General features: G+C 36.0%; 1 protein-coding gene across 1 annotated transcript in view; it reads left to right on the top strand.

Annotated features, from left to right (window-relative positions):
- The window catches only part of dennd6b (DENN/MADD domain containing 6B), a 59,064-nt gene extending 42,487 nt beyond the window's left edge, over positions 1-16,577 (top strand). The window contains 7 exon segments of the mRNA XM_051935231.1: positions 603-692; positions 4,235-4,288; positions 5,906-5,995; positions 5,997-6,016; positions 14,079-14,181; positions 14,741-14,815; positions 16,385-16,577. Coding sequence (XP_051791191.1) covers positions 603-692; positions 4,235-4,288; positions 5,906-5,995; positions 5,997-6,016; positions 14,079-14,181; positions 14,741-14,815; positions 16,385-16,507 — 555 coding nt within the window. The 3' untranslated portion in view covers positions 16,508-16,577.
- The last annotated feature ends 3,903 nt before the right edge of the window (positions 16,578-20,480 follow it).

Below are 20,480 nucleotides of genomic sequence, written 5' to 3'. Positions count from 1 at the left end.
CTTGTTTTCGTGGATCTTATTCTCTTGGATAGGATACAGGATGTCTACCCTGCTAGATGCTAATTGTGTTTCTTTCTCTAAGGCCAACATTCACCTGTAGGTTTCCCACTTTCCATAAGTACTCGGGATGATTGTCTCCATTTTAAATGCTTTTGATTTGCTCAAATAATTGAGAATGTTATACATATTTTTCTAATTCAGGTATTTTCAATTAAGTAGGGGTTGTCTTTTTTCTTTGGTAATAATATGCTTTTTTGAAATAACCTGCATGAATAAAAGTATGTTCAAGAGAATTAGACATCTTCTGTACTTTATTTACTACCTTCATATAGTGAAAACCATCTATAGCCACTTCATAAATGTATTCTTTTTACAGAGGTGCCTACAATAGGAACTCTTTTAGTTTTTCTGTAGAACTGAACATGTACTGTCTGCTCTTTAGTCTCTTAATTTATTGGTATTTTGATTAAAAGCAAGACAGACACTATTTTTAATTCTGTTTGCAAGTGTTTGGGTTTATTTTGTTTTTAACTGAAAATGTGAGACTGGATTACTGACGAAAAGCTTCTCATTTTTTATGTTATTCTTTAAATGCTTTGTAGGGAATTCAGAGGAAAAGACCATCAGAAGTACAGAGTGCCATTTTAAGAAGACATTTGCTGGAGTTAACACAGAGTTTCATCATACCATTGGTAGGGACTTAACTCCTCTGACAGCAGTGGTGTCAGTGTACAAGTGGAGATATGAGACATTGCTATTTTGTTAAAAATATAATGATGTAGCATTAGTAATATCTTACCTATAGTATACAAAAATATCTCAGTGTTACACAATTTAAAGATTCTATTTAGTGTCTATAGAAATCATTAACAATGCATGTGTCTGTCTATTTTAACAATCTTATCATCCTGGACTGACTGTGGACACTAAAATTCTGAGATTACATTTGTTTCTAGTCCATAATAAGTCACTTTTTCTATCCATTTAAGTTCAGATCTATACTCAAAAAGTCATTTTTTCCAGGTCTGGGGAAAAATATACAAATCTAATGTCTGGACTGCCAGTGCTGCCCATCTGAGTCAGTCAGCTGTTTTGTTAACTTTAGCCATTCTCGTATTCTCACTGCTCATTAGCTTTTTTTAGTTACAACAATTTTCTTTGTTTATCTTTTTTTAATAGTTGACTGTAGTTCAAGGTTGTGCTATGACAACAAAAGGCAAACTGTAGTAATCCTCTGTAATCCTCCACAGGGAATAGAGAAACACAGCCAACAGACTCTTACAACAGTGCAATGCAGTAAAGACAATGAACTTTGATTTACAGCACACATTATTCTAAAACATATCTTACGTAGCTGGAGTACCCAGATGTTTCACTAAAACCAATAGTTTAAAACTGATTGCTGTCCTTGCATCTTAGTGATATTTTAACAATGCTATTTTGTTTTGTGTTTCTAATAAACACAACACTTATTTGTATAGCACATTTTCATGCAAAACCTATAGTTCAAAGTATTTTAGAACAGCTTAAAGAAAATAGATTTTACAAGTTCAAAGAATAAATAACTATATATTCAAAATGAATCACAAAAATAATAAATAAATACCTTACATAATATTGTTTGGGAAAGTTTCAATTAAATTGCTCATCCATTATAATAAAAATCTTGGAAGGCTTGGAAGGAGACAAGACGAGACTTTCTCAGAGACACTTTAACGTCCTACGAGACAAGGCAGTGAGACAAAAGGACAGCTACTGTACAGGCTTTTAAGTGTTCGAAGCTCTGGGTGACATGCAGATCACACAGGATGGCAACAGCAGCAATCCTGCAGCTGATCAAGCAAAGAGGAGGTAAAAAAAATGTATTTGTTTCCCATTGTATCACCATTTAAGAGGGGGTTTCGAAGGAGCAACCACATCTCCTTAGCGTGCGTTCAGCCCCCCTCTTCACAACGTGAGTGGCAGAAATGTGAAGTGGCTGGCACGTAGCGTGCCCCCTTATAGGGGAGTGGGTGAGCAAAGCAAGCAGGGGGCAAAGACCCCTAGTTTTTTTAAGTATAAAACTTCCAGCCAGCAAGATGCTGAAGTAAAAGCCTACAGGGATTCCATGGCCAAAAAAACAGGCCAGCTCCCACTAGGAGTACCTCAATCAGATGACAGTGGTGCAGATACAGTACAATTGTAGAAAACTGGTATTAGTAGAGATTACCAATGATTGCAAATCTAAAAAGTATGTAACATATGCTTTACATATTATAGTCCATTGGAACTAATGTAAAAAAGCAATTATGAAAAAGCCAGGGATTTTAGTATTTTTTAAATCTCCTATAGTATTAGCCTGGTGTATCTTTGTTGATAAAGTATTCCAGATTTTCGGTGCATAACAGCAAAAGGTTGCCTCACCTTTTCTTTTATGTTTATCTCTTGGAATAATAGGCAGACCAGTATGTGAGGATCTAAGACTATAGCTAGTATAATCCAGAGACAGGTACACAGGTACTTAAGAATATAAGGAAGGGCATGATTATTCAGGGCTTTATATACAATTAAAAAAGTATTTTAAACTCAGTTCTAAAGGACACAGGTAACCAATGCAACGATGCTAAGATTGGTGAGATGTGCTCAGATTTTATTCTACTGCATTCTGAACTAACTGGAACCGATTGATTTTTTTCTTAGGCAGTCCTGGTAGGAGTGCATTACAGTAATATATTCAGCTAAAATAAAAGCATAAATTAATTTGTTAATTTGTTTTGACAAATTAATTTGCAATATTTATTAAATAAAAAAATCAGTCTTAATAGTATAGTTAATATGCAATTTGAAATTTAGATTCATACTTACTTTTGTCTTGATTTTTAAAACCAGCTGATTGAGGTTTTCATTTCTTACAATATCTAAAATATCATTTTTCCCTGTTTAGCTTGAGGAAATTAATACTCATCCATAATGTAATGGCTATTAAATCATTTTATCAAAGGGTACAAAGCCTCAGGGTCATCAGGTGCTATACATAAGTGACACTGTGTGTCATCTGCATAAATGTGGCAGTTCACCTTACATTTTTGTAATAATCTGGCCTAATAGGAGCATGTATATTGACAAAAGTAGCAGGCCCAGAATAGATCCTTATGGCAGTCAATATACAATATCATGGACCTCTGACATGCAATCTCAACAGTTTACAAAGAATGATCTACCTGTTATATAAAACTGAAACAAGTTTAAGACATTACCAGAGAGACCTATCCATTGTCTATGGTGATTTATAAGAATGCTGTGGACTGTGGTGTCAAATGCTGTGCTCAAGTCTAAGAGAACAAGAACAGGTATGTTGTGTGTCCGCATTAACATGCAAATCACTTTAACCAGTGCAGTTTCTGCACTACAATTTGGTCTAAAACTTGACTGAAACTTATCAAGAATACTTTTATTCAATTAATCATTTACCTGTTGAAAAACTATCTACTTAAAGGCAGGTTAGTAGTAGGTCTAAATGTATCAAAGGCAGAAGAGTCAAGATCATTTTTTCTTTAGGAGTGGTTTAACTACTGCAGTCTTTAAAAGATCTAGGAGTGTGCCAGTGTCTAATGAACAGTCAACTATTTCTAATACACTATCAATTCGCACATCGGAAAAATCTATGAAAAAGCTTGTTGGGATTAGGTTAAGGACACGGGCAAACATGCAGAGATTCAGTATATTTTGCCTTTGAGAGATGTATTATATTCCATCTAATAATGTTTGATTTTTTTTTAAATGCTGTAAATCCTCTCTTTTTTCATAGAAGCCATTCCATCACTGTAGCTGGCTTTAAAAGATGATCAATAGTTGAAAAATGGATTGGGTATTCCACATCATTTAGAATTTTAGATTAGCAGGACTGTCTGGAAAGTCATACTGCTATGTTGTATTTAGTTATTTAAGCTTTCATTATTTCATAATGGACAGTTAATTTAGGTTTCCTCTAGTTTAGTTTTCCTAAACTGTTACTTTAGTTTGTGCTTAGTCTTACAATATTCTCTTTTAAGTTTAAATACCACAAAACAGTAATATTGCTTTCACTTTGAAATACAGAGGTAATCATAAATAGATATAAAAAGATTTGAAATCACCATAATTACACAGTGAAAGGCTTTTGTACAGTATGTGCTTTATTAGTGATCTGTTTTTAATGCAGTCATGATATTTATTATTGGACTTTTTTGTTAAATCTATATTTGTCAATTTTTAGGAACGCTACATGGCAAGTCTGATGCCGTTGCAGAAGGCCATAATGCCTTGGAAGGTATTTTTCCTGTTTTTTTTTCTTTACCTGAATAATGAGAAATACTGCCTGTAGATAAATATTAAAACGAATTACATTTACATCTAAGCATGTTCAAAAAGGCTAATCTGTAAAGAAAAATACATTAACTAATATACATTAGTGCATTTACTTACTACATTTGCTAATATGAAGGGCGAATCACTAATCATTTAAAGTTTTTGGCTCTCTGAGTCAATTCTTAAGAGACACGACATGAATTTGTGTCCTTAGTATTTTAATAATGAAGGGTTTTATTGCGGGAAATTATTACTTGTAAGTGTTTGAAGATTTCAGAAGAGCAGCTATTCCTAAAATTTTAGAACCAACACATCCAGTACCAGCAACCATACTACAATCAAAGTCACTTAAATCACGTGCCTTACCCATTCTAATTGTTGGTTCTACTTAAACCTCTTGACAGTGCCTGCATGCAGTATATATTGAGCTGCAGCCACATGGATGGCAATTTAGAGGAGCAGACTCCAAATAATGTAACTATAGTTGCATAAATTATACAGGGAGATTCACTTGAAAGAGGCTCCGAATATTCTGTTGTAACTCCTGTTAGGATGAAGCAATCTGAACCAAAAAATACGCCATATACCTTGACGTATGTGTAATCGATTGCATTACATGCAATGCTGGAAGTGGTTTCTGTCTTCTGCTAGACATATTTCGACGCGGCGCTCCATGTTCCTGCAGCAATTTCACGTTGGATGTTTTCCTTCAAATCTTCCACAGTATGAGGCCTGTTCTGATAGACTTTTCCTTTGAGCATACCCCAAAGGAAGAAGTCTGGTGGTGTCAGATCCGGCAACCATGGTGGCCAAAGCCCCTTTGAAATTACCCTGTTGCAAAAGAAGGACTCAATTTCTGCCACGTTCCTTGCTGATGTGTGACACTTTGCTCCATCTTGCTGGAAGTAACCTTCCGTTAACTCACGATCATCCAGTTGATTCTGTCATCGCTTAAATTAATTGGTGACACAATAGGTTTGCACCATGAAGACGTGCTGCTCAATACTGTACACCACCATCCTGATGAGAAGTTGAGTGACGGAGTGAAGGGGTATGGGCGGTATGCACCCAGAAGTTGCAAAAGGAGGTTAAACGTTGCAATGGCTATCCGGCGCCTACCTCATCACTCCGATGCATGGGCATCCCTGCTTGTTTGAAGCTCCATATACCGAGGAGCACATTGTTTTGAGAGTTATTACAGCATATTTGGGGCCTCTTTCGAGTGAATTTCCCTGTATATGACAATATAGGAATTATTAAGTATCATGATCATATGTATTGCTTTGGGTATAGGCATCTGGAAAATTTAAAATAATAATAATAATATAAGTTACTTGGGTTTAATTAATTCAGTCACATAAATTATTTCATTGTACTAAACTGAGGTTAAACTTGCCCTTTGACTTCTGCTTAGATGTTCCACAAATGTTAATAAAATTTCCCTGATGCTACCTCTTATAATAAGATTATTTCACCAGAATCTGATAAATCCTTAATATTTTGAGTAGAAAAGGCTAATGTTTCTAAATTTGAAGTTAATAATTAAATCAGCAATTTTTATTTTTATTTTTTGACTAAGAATCCACCACAGATTAGGTCTTTCAGTCGGGAAGAATTTATGAAGACACTTGAACATTCTGGTCCTCAGCTCACTTCTGTTCTTAAAGGAGGACTGGATGGGGCTTTACAGGTAAGCAGGTTTTTTTTTATGTGATCAGTGAATGAAAAATTGGGATGGTTAATTCTGCTAACCCTATGTTGTACTTATCTTAACAGCATACATTGTTTTTACCATAGCTTTTTTCTGTAATCAGAAGAGTTTACGAGCTTTAAGTAATTTTAAAAAGTAGTAGGTTGGTTCCTATAAAGGATGGATGAATGGATGGATACAATTCAATATACAACCATCATCAGGTTACCTGCAAGTTGCATGGTGTTCAGCTTCAGTGTTTCCTTGTGCTCAATATTCTAATATCTGTGGCTTTCTCCTGTGTACTGTACTGCTTTTTATAATATTTTCTTTGTGTAACAGTGTGCCTTTGTCATTGTCCTTGTTTGTGTTCCAGTTATTTTCTATTATATCTACAACTTGCTTTTCTAACCTTTTTTTTTGTTTAATTCATGTAAAACAATGGCCCCTGATAGTGTTCCCTGTCCTCTATTTAATTAAGACCTGAGAGCCAGACAGTAGTCCACTTAAGGGTACCTTGTGGTATTAGTAGAACAAGACACATTTACAGATGGTGTTATATTTTTTAGAGAAAACATTTAATTCTAATTAAACCTGCATTTTTAATGAATTCAAAGCAATTATGAGTTATGTTTAACCAGCCATACACAGTAAGTCCTTTAACTATTCATGTATTTTTATTCCTCGGTTTTGAAAATGTTACTTCTATAATCTCAAGGAAAATGGATATTTAACATGTAAAATGTAAAAAAAAAATATCAAGCTGCTAAATATATTTGTAAATGATTCACACATTGGAAATTTCATTTTTGTTTTCACCTAAAGGTTACATGTTATTAGATTAGACCAATGTCAGTTTTCATTTTAATTCTGCTTTTGTTGGTGGCATGGTATAAATACAATGCAGAGATGCAGTGGTAACCCATTGTAAAAGAAGACAAAGAGAAGCCGTTCTGTAAGTGTTTGGTCTAAACAGTAATAGGAGACTTCAGGCCTTGTATTTGGTATCTGCCCTTTTATTGTTTCTTTTTTTTTTTTTATTATTAATTTTATTGTAATCATTCCGTACAAATAGATCAATTTTTACAAAAAATAGAATTGAAAACAAATCAAACCCCACCCCTGAGAAGGAGAGCATGGCCAAAGGAGTACAGTAATCCCTCGCTATATCGTGCTTCGCCTTTCGCGGCTTCACTCCAAAGCGGATTTTATATGTAAGCATATTTAAATATATATTGCGGATTTTTTGCTGGTTCGCGGATTTCTGCGGACAATGGGTCTTTTAATTTCTTGTACATGCTTCCTCAGTTGGTTTGCCCAGTTGATTTCATACAAGGGACGCTATTGGCAGATGGCTGAGAAGCTACCCAACTTACTTTTCTCTCTCTCTCTCTTGCGCTGACTTTCTATGATCCTGATGTAGGGGGATTGAGCAGGGGGGCTGTTCGCACACCTAGACGATACGGACGCTCGTCTAAAAATGCTGAAATATTACCTTCTCGTTGCTACCTTCTGTGCAGCTGCTTCCTGAAGCGACATGCTGCACGGTGCTTCGCATACTTTAAAAGCTCGAAGGGCACGTATTGATTTTTGATTGAAAAACAAACTCTGTCTCTCTCTCTCTCTCTTCTCTCTGCTCCTGACGGAGGGGGTGTGAGCTGCCGCCTTCAACAGCTTTGTGCCGCGGTGCTTCGCATACTTAAAAGCCAAACAGCCCTATTGATTTGTTTGCTTTTCTCTATCCCTCTGACAGTCACTGCTCCTGACGCGCACTCCTTTGAAGAGGAAGATATGTTTGCATTCTTTTAATTGTGAGACGGAAACTGTCATCTCTGTCTTGTCATGGAGCACAGTTTAAACTTTTGAAAAAGAGACAAATGTTTGTTTGCAGTGTTTGAAATAACGTTCCTGTCTCTCTACAACCTCCTGTGTTTCTGCGCAAATCTGTGACCCAAGCATGACAATATAAAAATAACCATATAAACATATGGTTTCTACTTCGCAGATTTTCTTATTTCGCGGGAGGCTCTGGAACGCAACCCCCGTGATGGAGGAGGGATTACTGTAATACTTAAAGCTTGTAAACATACCTAAATTGTTGAGTTTAATAGGGCAATAAAGATAAATGGAGAAGGAAAAGAAATACGGAGATAATTCTTATTTTAAAATATTATTGATTAGATCCTGCCAGGTTTTGAAAAAGTTCTGCACAGATCCTCTAATTGAGAATCTGATTTTTTTCCAATTTCAAATAATATAAATCGTCGGTTTCCCACTGACTTATCAGAGGAGAGTTAGGATTCTTCCAATTTAACAAAATAAGTCTGCGTGCCAAAAGTGTAGTGAATGCAATCACCGTTTGCTTGTCCTTCTCCACTACAAGTCCATCTGGAAGAACACCCAACACAGCTGTTAATGGGTTAGGAGGGATTGTGATACCAAGGCTGTCTGAAAGGCACTTAAACATTTTGGTCCAAAATGATGTTAATTTGGTGCAGGCCCAAAACATGTGACCCAGTGAGGCAGGAGCTTGGTTGCAGCGTTCGCAGGTTGGATCTTGCCCTGGAAATATTTTGGACAGTTTTAAGCGAGACAGATGTGCTCGATATATAATTTTTGTTTGTTTTTTTGTTTGTAATTTTTGTTGTTTCTTAACCAGTGATGGCATTAGTGATACAACTTTATGTCCACTAATGTATCATAATAGGGTGCCTGTCATCAAACCACTGGGATAGACCCTACTACACTTGTAGGAGAAAAAGTCAGTTTTGAAAATGGATAGATATTTGTGAAAAAGCAGAAAGTATTGCATTTTATTTGTTTTATTTTTGTAAAACATTTAAGTTTTGGCAGAAAGCAGTCTTTTTGGATGGACACTTATTAGTGATTTGTTAGTGTCAGAATGATTTCTGCCTTGAACTTTTCAAGATTCAGGATTTATGTATTTGTCACTTAAAGTTTATTGTTCATTATACACATACGATATGCAGTGAAATGCCAAGCTGGTTTGCTAATCAGATTATGCCAAACAGAGTAAATTGTAGAAATATAGATAAGCAAGTAAAAGACTAAATAGAACAATTTCAATTTTAAATATAATACAGACAAACAGAAACAACATGAATTTTAAATTTAAACTAATGATGTACAGTACAAGGCATAAAATACAGTGACAAAATGACATATTAGGTCATTTATTATGTGATAACATGCATAATATACATACACTAGCCATGTGTGCCCAACTCCGTTGCGCGTGTTAAAGTTGTCTGTGAAGGGCTCCCTGTTTAAACGCGGCTGCCAGTCGTGAACTGGGCCCTTCGTCGCACAGCATTATGATTTTTTATAAGGGAAACAAAATTACAAAACAAAACCCTTGGACATTGATTCAATAGGAACGGCCTACTCGGAATCACTGTCCAAATAGTAATTATGTGGTGGTGGAGGAGCATTTCTGCTTCTCTCCGTTCACAGTCCGTCTCGTTTTCATGACGCTGTCGTTTCCTCTCACGATCTGTTCTCAACCTTTCTCCAATCTCGCAGGTTGCTTTGTGGCAATCCAAAGAGTAAGGAAGAACCAATGCTTCTTTCTTGAACTCTAAATGCCGACTGATGGAAAATCACAGAAGTGTGCCTGACTTATATACTCTGACTGCCAACTCCAAGAAGTGGGTGAACATTCGATTTGGACGAAGTGCTGCCAACGACGGTCGATAGAAACACAAAAAACCACAGTCTCGACAACGAAGCAGGTGTCGACGCCAGATCTAAACACAAAGCACGGTGTCGACGCCAGATCTAAACACAAAGAGTGGTATCGACAGTGTTTGCAAACAAAAGTAACAACCAAGGTGTTGTGTATTCAGCCAGTACATACAGCACGTAGTCTCCTTTAGTTCAATCCTCTTTAATCACCACACTCCAACCTCATCCAGCGATCCTCCCCCTCACTTCCTCTCCTCCTCCATCACTACTGCCCTCTACTGAACACAGCAGGAACACCACACAAGGCAGTGAATTCGCGGACAAACAAAGATCAAGATCCAAATGAAGATTATATATAAAGATTATTTGAACTAAACACATTAAGTGATTAATTATTAATACCACTACACTTTTTATCTTGGTGTTTGGAATCTTCCTCTCTTGTCATTTGTAAAGCAGCCATATTGCACTGCGTGAAGAACATTATGATAGTGCTTCTGCATATTTATTGTTGTCAATCAAGAAATTATTAAAACTGCGGTTTCATCCACAGTATTTTTTGTGCCCTAGACTTGTATTCTAGTGTTGCGGTGAATAGCACTATATTAAACAAAATGACAGTTTCTTTCACGTTATTGTATTTGAAATGTATACAGCACACAGAGAGCTAGTAGTAGTCATCCTTCTAATTCTGGTATAAAAATGAGCACAAGTGTGACAAGCTGATAGAGTGCCTATGGTCAGTCTTTTTATGGAGCTCTCTGCATTTAGCCTGTGCACATGGTATTTACTAGAATTTTATTTTTTAAACAGCATTTCTTATTTTGTATGGCACATTCACATTGCAACTTAAAAAATAAACAGTATCAACTACACAGAATTCACAAATACATCAAAGCCTTTCAGTCATTTTCTAATATGTTTTGCCTTTGGAATCATATCAAGTTCTTTTCCTATAAAATATAAAAAAAACCTTGTATGTTGTACTTTTAAGGAATTATTAAAGATATTAGTATATATTATGTATTGAATCATGCATTGATATGCTTCTTTATTCATTGCTTATTAATGTTACAGGAACATAAGAACTAGTTCTTAGGTAGCAATAATTTTGTCCAACAAAAATGCTAAACTCCATTATTTATTTTCTTTCTTTTTCCAATTAGTTAAATTAATAAAACCAAGAAGCCATCACTTTTTCTGCTTCTTATTTTTTTTTTTTAAATAAGGGTGAAATCCCCAGCGGTGCAAGTGAACATAACATGAAGATGATGAGATCATATAATTTTCAGAATTATATGTAAGAAGTTCCTCTTTAATGATAACATTTTTCCCCAAACACTTTTAATCTAAATATTTTCGTCCCTTTCTATGTTTATAAAACATAGGGTGTTAGATGGGCCATACTATTCTTTCTGTTGATTATTGCAGACTGGAGTATGTTGCAGCAGTGGTTCTCAGTCTTTTTGGCCTTTTACTTGGTTTTTGTCACTGATGACCTCAGGTAACATTTTCCCTTGTAAAACATTAAAAATGCAGCAATGCGGTAGTGTCTCCCTTGGTGTAACGAGTGGAGTGACATAGATTTAAATATGTACACCACAATTCTGACACTATGATTGGTTTTTATTTATGTTTTTTATACATTTATTTTTTGTTGTTTGTGCAGTCCCTTACCATAATTATTACTGATAATCGACAAACCCTTTTAAATTAGGAGCGTATATTCAGGATTCCACTTTTATCCCAATAAATACAGTCGTCCTATCATTAGTGATATTTAGCTAACACAACCTACATGACTCGACTGGGAATGACTCAACCAATAGAGCTAGGAAGTAGGGACAAAGAGGAGGCATTCAGATGAGAGCAAAACACTGCTGGAACTGACTTCCTCTGCCCAAAATTTTTCTGGCAAATGTGCGGCTACTGAATAATAAACTAGAGGACATTCAGACAGGGCTGGCTACATGGACAGATATTGGAAACTGCTGTTTTTTGTTTCTTGGAGACATCAGACACTGGTAATACAACCAGTTGGCTTTTGTGTCTTTCATATGGATTGAAATGAGCTGTCAGTTAAAAGCAAAGGAGGCATGAGTTTTACAGTGAACAATGTGTGCTACGTGAATGTTACATTTCTCTTTAAAAAGTACCTGCCTGATGTGATATATTTATTGATCAACTGTCACCAATTTTATCACCTGAAGGAGTTCTGTTTTTCTAGTGGTTGCTTAATATTGCTCCTTAAGCCAACAAGAGCAATGTGCTGAATGATCTATGCAGCATTCTTACAGAACATAGGCATTTATATCCTCAAGGATTACTTACAGGATTGTTGCTGGAGAGTGTTTACCATAAATATCACCAGCATGTCACCTGCCCCACAAGGGGTGCTAATATTCTGGATCACTGCTACAAAAGTCTCACAGTACTGGACTATAGAGATAGAGAAAAAGACATAGGGCATCACAACCAGTCTACAGAGGATTGCATATCTGTCACACTTCATAGCAACATGGCATATCTATATATTTAAAACTGTTATGCCAGTGTCCTGTTTATAGGCTACAGCTTAGCATTAACACTGTTGCACCAACAAAGATGACCACTAAAACCCCTCAATTTAGGACTTAAAGCTACACAGTGCAACTCGCCTTTCAATTTCTTAACTGGTAAACCTCAACATATACGGGTTGGCAGCATCAGATCTTCCACCCAGGCATAGGCATGTTAGAGTGCGGTGTGTTGAGCCACCTTCTATACTACTTGTTCACCTCTGACTATGTGGCCAGAAACAGCTCCAACTTCATCATAGGACTGATCACCAAAAATAATGAGACAGCTTACAGAGTAGAAGTCTACCTGGTTACTCAGTGATCCCAGGACAACAATCTGATTCTTAATGATATCAAAACAAAATAGCGTGTACTTCAGGAAGCAGAAAGCAGTTCTCTCTGTCTTCTGCATAAGTCAGGATGTTATTGAAAGGTTGAGTAGTTTTAAATCATGGGAGAGACTATCACAGATTAACTTAATTTGGCACGACACATTTTAGCTTTTGTCAGAAAGGCTCACCAGCAACTTTACTTTTTTAAACATTTTAGGCCAGCTCGAATTTCTCTACCTTTTTTTCACAAACCTCTAAAGGTGCACAGTGGAGTCCATTCTCATTGGCAGCATAACACCCTGATATGGCACCTTCTTGGCCCAAGAACGAAAGCACTGCTTGGAGTGGTGAAGGCAGCATAGAATATCACTGTAACCCAGCTCCCTTAGTTTCAGAAAATGCAGTAAATACACACACATACACTCTTCTTTAGTCTGGACAATGAAGAAAAAGAAAGAAAAAAGAAAGAAAACTTCTGACTTGCCTGTCACAGTGAGGCATTATGCAGGCGTATTGCTGTTGTATATAAAGGAGCCCCAATAGCGTTTCTTGACACACTCCTGCTGAATAATATTTTGGTTCAAAGTACTCAGTGTATATTATATTATATTATATTTACTCTGTATATATAAAATCCTAAGCCTAAAAGTGCAATGATTTTGTGCAACGATTTTATGTGTTTTTATGTCACGCTTTAAATCGGGCTTATTTTAAGAACTACATATATATGTTTGGTATCATTCTTTTCAGAATTTATCAAACTTTAATGTGATGCTGTTAGGTTCTTAGATTCTTATTCCATTTTTAAATTATAAACTAAAATATCAAGAACTCGCATCCCGCGAGACAAGAGTTTGTGCCAACAGATTTAACCATACCCGGGGCCGGAAACAAAAGACAAAGTGTAGATGACAAAGACAGATGCTGTACAGGCTTTTAAATGTTCAAAGCACTTCACGAGATGCAGATCACGCAGCACGGCAGCAGCAGCAAGCCAGTAACTGATCGAGCAAAGAGGAGGTAAAAAAAACTATTTGTTTCCTATTGTATCACCATTTAAGAGGGGGTTTCGGAGGAGCTACCGTGTCTCCTTGGGGTGCGTTCAGCCCCCCTCTTCACAACGTGAGTGGCAGAGATGCAAAGTGGTGAACCCCTTAGTTATATTATATTATATTATACAAACTGGCTTACAAAGGCAAACAGGATAATTAAAGACTTCAGTCTTCCAGCACAGCCGATTCTCACACTCCTGCCTTCTAGCAAACGATGTACAGTGCACCTGCAGAATCGAGCACAGTCTCTATGCAGCTTTTAAGGTTACTTAATAGTATGTGTGTTATTGTATATAATGGCACCTGATATTTAACTGAATGTTTTGTATGTCTTTAGGTTGGTATTGTATCACTGACACTATTTTAAAAAATTTTGTTAGATTTTGGAAATTATAGTATGCACTTTTTTTTTTAGGCGATTCTTCAGGTCACCAAACTTTGATGGTTGGTACCGGTTGCGACATAAAGAAATGTCTCACAAACTGGAGTCACTTCACTTGGAAGTCCTTTGTGAAGCTGTAAGCATAATTTCATATCTCATTTTGGCATAATAGTGAAGAATATTGTTGAGAATATGCAGCAGTAGTGTCAGGCAGTGACCTGGGCGCCACCTTTTACCCCCAACCTTATTTTCCATTGCTGCTGTCTAGCAATACAGCCAGGTGGGTGGGGCCAGCAGGAAACAGTATATGGGGTGCCAGGGTGCCAGCCTGATGTGTAAGTGTAATACAAATTAGAAAGCACATGCTTTAAAATATGGGCAGGCTTTTGAATTAATGTAGAATAAGAGAGCAGAGAGCTGCCTAGAGCATACCAGGAATCATTTGTCTGGTTAGATCAGTGTTAAAAAGACTTGAAGTGTTTTCTGTAATAATATTTGTACCCTTTGGATTTTCTGTCAGGATTCTGTTCTTCCCAATGTGCAATCACAAGCCTATAAAACTATAACTTTAAAAACCTAATTTGTTACCTTTCCCTCTAAGTTTCTATCAAGTGTTTGAGTTTTGGATTTTGTTTTCTTATATTTTGCACTCCTTTCTTTTGATTACTGCCTGCCTGTGCTTTTTTCCATTTTAGGACCTGTTATTATGGATTAAGGATAAATCTGAAGTTGAAATTGTCGATTTAGTTTTGAAATTACGGGAAAAACTGGTAATGTGTATTATTAATTTGGATATTTATACATAGAACACTTTACAGTAATTAGATAAAATGCCACTTCAGGTATTTATTTTAAAGTACATGTTTACATTTTAAGCAATTATTTTACATTGATATTGAATTCCAGGTATCACAGTAAAGTATGTGTTCTTTTACAAATCTGAAGTGCCTCATTAACTGAGTTTTTCTGGTTCCTTTAACATACCATATAACATAATTTCATGCTGGCCTTCTCAAAATTTGTGTTTTATGATTTTTACAGAAGTTTCTTCTTACACTTTCATTGTATTTCTTTTTTCTGTGTCATAAAGTAGGTGAATTTCTTGGGCTTGATTTCTAATATGGTCACTGTTTGTATGGAGTTTAGATTTTTTTCCCCGTTCATGTTTTTCTTTGTGGGTAACAACTTTAGTTTAGGTACTGCAAAACTGCATCTATTACTCATTTACTATTATGGAACAAGACTGAAATAAAGGCTTCTTTTGGTCTTAATAACTCTTACAAAGCATCAATTAAGTGTTTATTCATATCTGCGGTATAGCCTACTAAAATAGCTTTACATTGGAATGGTCAAAGGTGGCTTACCTGATACATGTTCCTCTTGATATTGCATATTTGAGTATAAGACCTTTAAATTCAGAATTAATTTTACCAGTACGTCAATATGCCACACTGCACAAAGGTGAATAACCACTTTACTGATGCTTTGTAAATCTTAATAAGGCCAAAAGAAGACTTTGTTAAGGTCTTGCTACATAACTGTATATGAACAATGTAGGCATTTTTGTAGTACCTAAGCTAAAGTGTTACCTCATTGTGTATTTTTTTTCTCCCATATCCCCAATGACATGATAGATAAACTCATAATTGGTCCCATTTGAGTGTGAGTGGGCCCTGATATAGCTTTGGCACACTGTCCATTACTGGTTCAAACCTTGTGCCTAATCCTTGCTGGACAGGCCCCAGCTCCCCTTAACCCTGAATTAGATTTAGCAGATTGGATTTGATGTTATGTCCACATGCATAATTCTACTGTCAGTTATTTACTGTGGGACCCAAACTTTAGTGAAGCCTTTAGATACCATGCCACTGTATATGATACACAGCTTACTGCAGCACATTTCTGACCCTGATGTCACAGTAAGGGTGTATTATACTACTGCAGCTCCTACTGTCAAAGACAGCTGTATCTGGGACTTCTTGGTAGGGATGCCAATGATCATGGTGGGACCACCTCAGCATTTTAAGACTGCGTTATCATCACAGTCGTAACTGGCTTGCTTGAGCATTGAAGACATCAGGAACTGCACCCTGATGGTGTGCTCCAGGATTTACTTCTTGGATTTTTAATAATGTTTGTTTAAAATGGACGGTTATTGGATTTGACAAAACATTCTAAACTCTAGCACTTAATGTATATATTGTATAGCTAGAAGCCTTTATGATTTTAATTATACTACTCACCACAGAACTCAGAATACTGTTTTGTGTTCCCACTGGGAGAATGATTGTGCTGATCATTTGTATCCAGTAACACTGAGTTTCATCCTCTTCTGGTAGGTAAAAGCTCATCATCAACAACTTCCTGTGAAAGAGGAGGTGTTACAGAAGCTGGAGTCATATATTCAGACTATTATCACTTCTCTTCCTGAAGACCTGCAGGCTGTCCTTAAAAGACATTGATTACAAAGCTAAAATGAAATACACATTCAAATTACCTTTTTTTGTTGTTGTTGTTTATATGTGTTTAATTAATTTGGATATAGGAACAATGTGCTATCCTAAAAACCTTTTGTTTATTAGAAAGTGAAACAAGAGTTTTTGAATAAGGTTCTTGTTTCAGAGTATGTAAGGTGCTTTAATTTTTATAAAAGAAAAAAGATAGTTGTCTTATTTTTGGTTTTGTGGAATCTTCAAATCTCAAACTGGCAGTATTTTGAAAGAATTACATGAACAAAAATTTAGCTGCATTGTTGAGCTGAATGGTCTGCTCTTGTCAAAACTTTTTGTATGATCTTATTGCCTCAGTATGATATATATGATAATTTAATTTGATTTCTTTTTTAAATTAGTATATTTATGATTCTAATTATATAATTGATTATGATTCTTAATACATTATGTAAAGTTTATTACATTTGTTTATTGTGTTAACAAATTTTAAGACATTGAAATGAAATTTCACCCTAGCATTACTAGCTAGCTCTTTTACCTGGCAACTCTGAACTGGACCATGTATATAAGTGTGCCCTGCAATAGACTGGCACGCCAAAAAGGGTTGGCTACAGCTTTATACATGATGTGGCCAGGATAGGATCTGAACCCAGCCACCCTGAAAATTGTTAAGTATGGTGGGCAGCTGATGGATGGATGAATAGATAGATATATAGTAGCAAATTGTTTCCTTGAATGTTTTCTTAATTTGATTACTAGCATTCGCCAAACTTAGTGCTGCCACGCATAATGGCTTTCTCAGGAAATTAATTTCTCTGGCATTTCATCATTAACCTTGCAAGTGAATTCAGTTTCAAACTGTAAAGGGGAATATGCTACACTTCCTTGGCATGCAGCCTGCTTCTACATATTGTGAAGGGGATAGGTGATAATTCATTTTCAGATGTTTTTGCAAAAATGCATCTATTACTCATTTACTATTATGTAACTTTAACAAACACTTCTTTGAGTCTTCATAACACTTACAAAGCATCAGTGAAGTGTTTATTCAGCTCTGCAATGGGACCTACTAACAAAACGTTACTTTGGAGTGGTCTGAGGTGGCTTAACTGAGATACATATCTCTTGATATCACATATTTAGTATAAGACCCGTGAATCCTAGCAAGTAATTTTACCATCATGTCAATATGCCACACTGCACAGAGACAAATAACCTATAATAACTAATGTTTTATAAGTGTTATAATGACCAAAAAAGCCTTTGGTAGGGTCTTCTTACGTAAGAGTACATGAGTAATAGATTATTTTTTTGCAATACCTAAACTAAAGTGGTACCGTAATTTTTGTTCCAGGTACTTTAGTTCATGTTAACTTGATTGATGACTTTTAATTTGCCCAGGCTGAGTGAGACTGTGTGTGCCCTGCAGTGAAGTAGTCACCCAGTTTGCCAGCATAGGCTCCAGGCCTCTGCGACTGTAAGTTTGATTAAGCAGGTTGGAAAGTGGATGCCTGGGTGGATAATTAAAGTCGATGCCAGCTGCAATATTAAAAGAAGTTACAATGGAGGCTAGTTAACTGGACAAATAACTTACAGAGAACAGCAGAACCATGGAAAAAACTACTTAACAGTGCAGAAATTAGCAAAACCATTCAATGCCAGCTTATTAATATTTTAGAAACATTACAGGAAAAAGGATGTGAAATGTTGGCCTATGCAGAATGGTAAGTTCTTATCAAAACTCTCTCTTTATATTTTTTGGAAGTTTATTCTTAAAATGATAAGCTGACACATTGTCTTTGCATGATCCCAGTTTGGTACAACCCAGTTGGGGCTGCATATGTGTAGAGTTTGAAACACTGGTGATGCCTGAAAATACCGTATTGTATTTAACTCATAGTTTCTGCGATGTTAGACAATTTAGAGCATATTTATTTCAGTCATTTGTGCTGGAACATGCAGTTTTTGATCAGCACCTTCTTGGAGCTAATACGTACATCCCTGTATATGTGAAAAAAAGAGCTGCACCAGTATCTATAGAAGCACAACACATTGTGAATGCTGGTCAGTGAATGCAGTGGACCTGCACTTTACCTTACAAACTGGTGGGTGGAAGGGGACAAAGGTTTGGAATCATTTTCAACGTTTCCACTTATATTTTAGCTGTTTTTGCTTGCAGCTGATTATGTATAATAATTAATAAAAACAGATTGTATGGAATGTGCAAGTTCAGTCAAATCATTTGTTTTGTTTAGACTTGACATTCATAAGATCTCTTGGTATATGTACAGTGCGTTTTTGTTTAAGTTCTGTGCTTAGATTTATGCCCAGTAGGTATCTTTCTTGATATGTTTCTGTTTTGTTGTTGAATATTCCTGAAGTGAACGCTGTTAAAAATATTTTGATTTGTTGGTAAATGTTTCTCTCACTGTATCTAATTAGAACAGAAGGGACAAACCTTTATTCATATGATATATTTGCATCGAACAGTGCATCACCTGAGACCCTAAAGTGGATTGTGTCCTTGAAATGTTATAGTATGTCCTAAATATTTTACTAAATGTTTGGCTGTTGAACCTGATCTAAAGCAAGTCTGTTATTTGCTCTTGACAGTCAGTTGTTTGGCTTTGAATGAATTTAGAATGTTTGAAGATTTTTTGCTTTTTAATGACTTTTTCTAATTTTGCCTTTTGTCCTGTGTTTTAATACTGAGAAATCAAATTTCTTAAGTGATGTGTTGCTTAGCCACTCCATGGGTCGTGGACTGTGGTGAGGTATAAGCATATGTCTTGTTCCTATGGACGCTGTAAACTTTAAACTTGTAGAGGCTTTTGGTCCCTGGGTGCAGTTCATAGGCCATGCTGCCATGATTCCACCCACCTCTTGGACTCTAAAGTAGTTATGATGTGTCATTTCAAAACACTCCCTAACACCACTTTATGAAGAAAAAATTGTTTTATTTCTTTTGCATTTTACAATGTGTTGGCGTGTTTGCTGATTTTCCTGCTTATATATTTACAGCTGTTCCTTTACACAGAAAATAACGGAGCTCCCCACACCTTGTCACTCTCTCCTCTGAAAAGTGTCATAAACTGTCTTGTGTGGTAGAATCGGATAAACAGGCACTAAAATGTTTCAAAAAGCCTTAACTTGGAGACATTCATTGTGTGATGATCTGAATGTTTTAAATGCCAATCCAATGCAATACAGGAGAGAAATGAATGGCACAACAACCCTGTACAATAGCCAAACCAAAGTTTCATTACAAAATGGTGCCATGATATGACCTTTTAAAGTGAAATAAGGCTAGTGCTTAAAGAAGTGAGAGAAGTCATACAAGTGCAAGGCGCTAGCTGTAAAGTAATCAGTGCTTTTGATAAGAACATTTTCTTTTCCAATGTATGTATATTTAAGCTCCTCATGTAAATAAGCAAATGTGAATAAATGGAGCTCACTGGTAACAATAACAGGATTAAATACTGTATACTGTACTGTAATAATTTGAATCAGGTGCCTCTACATGTGTGCAAATAATTTACTTTATTTAAGTAAAATGTTTTTTAAGATATCTGTGCAAAATATGAATATGATAAATGTCCTCAGAGAACAGCTGTTTTAAAACATCTATGGTAATTGTGTTGTCCCAGCAATTTACCATATGTTGTTTTGCTGCATTTTGCACTTCTTTTAAAACTTTATTATATTCTGAAGATGGTATTTTGTAGTAGCATAAAACAGACTTGACTGTGTAAAGCCTATAAGTTGACTTATTGTACTGTAGTCTACATTAAAAATGGTAGTCTGCTGTTTTAAACTGAAGCCAATGTTACATGAGATTGTACAATAATAAAGCAAAGTGATTGCTATCAAAATGCCTTATTTATTCCTGATTTCATAAAATCTGAAGGTGGATGAATGCCCAATAAATCGGAGTCAAGTTCGTCTATTCATTCACATCTGGAGGCACACAGTGCAGTTCAGG

Source organism: Erpetoichthys calabaricus, chromosome 1 (genome assembly GCF_900747795.2).
Source record: "Erpetoichthys calabaricus chromosome 1, fErpCal1.3, whole genome shotgun sequence".
Taxonomy (NCBI): Eukaryota; Metazoa; Chordata; class Cladistia; order Polypteriformes; family Polypteridae; genus Erpetoichthys; species Erpetoichthys calabaricus.
Note: the sequence above shows the minus strand (reverse complement) of the source record. Positions and strands in the feature narration are given on the sequence as shown.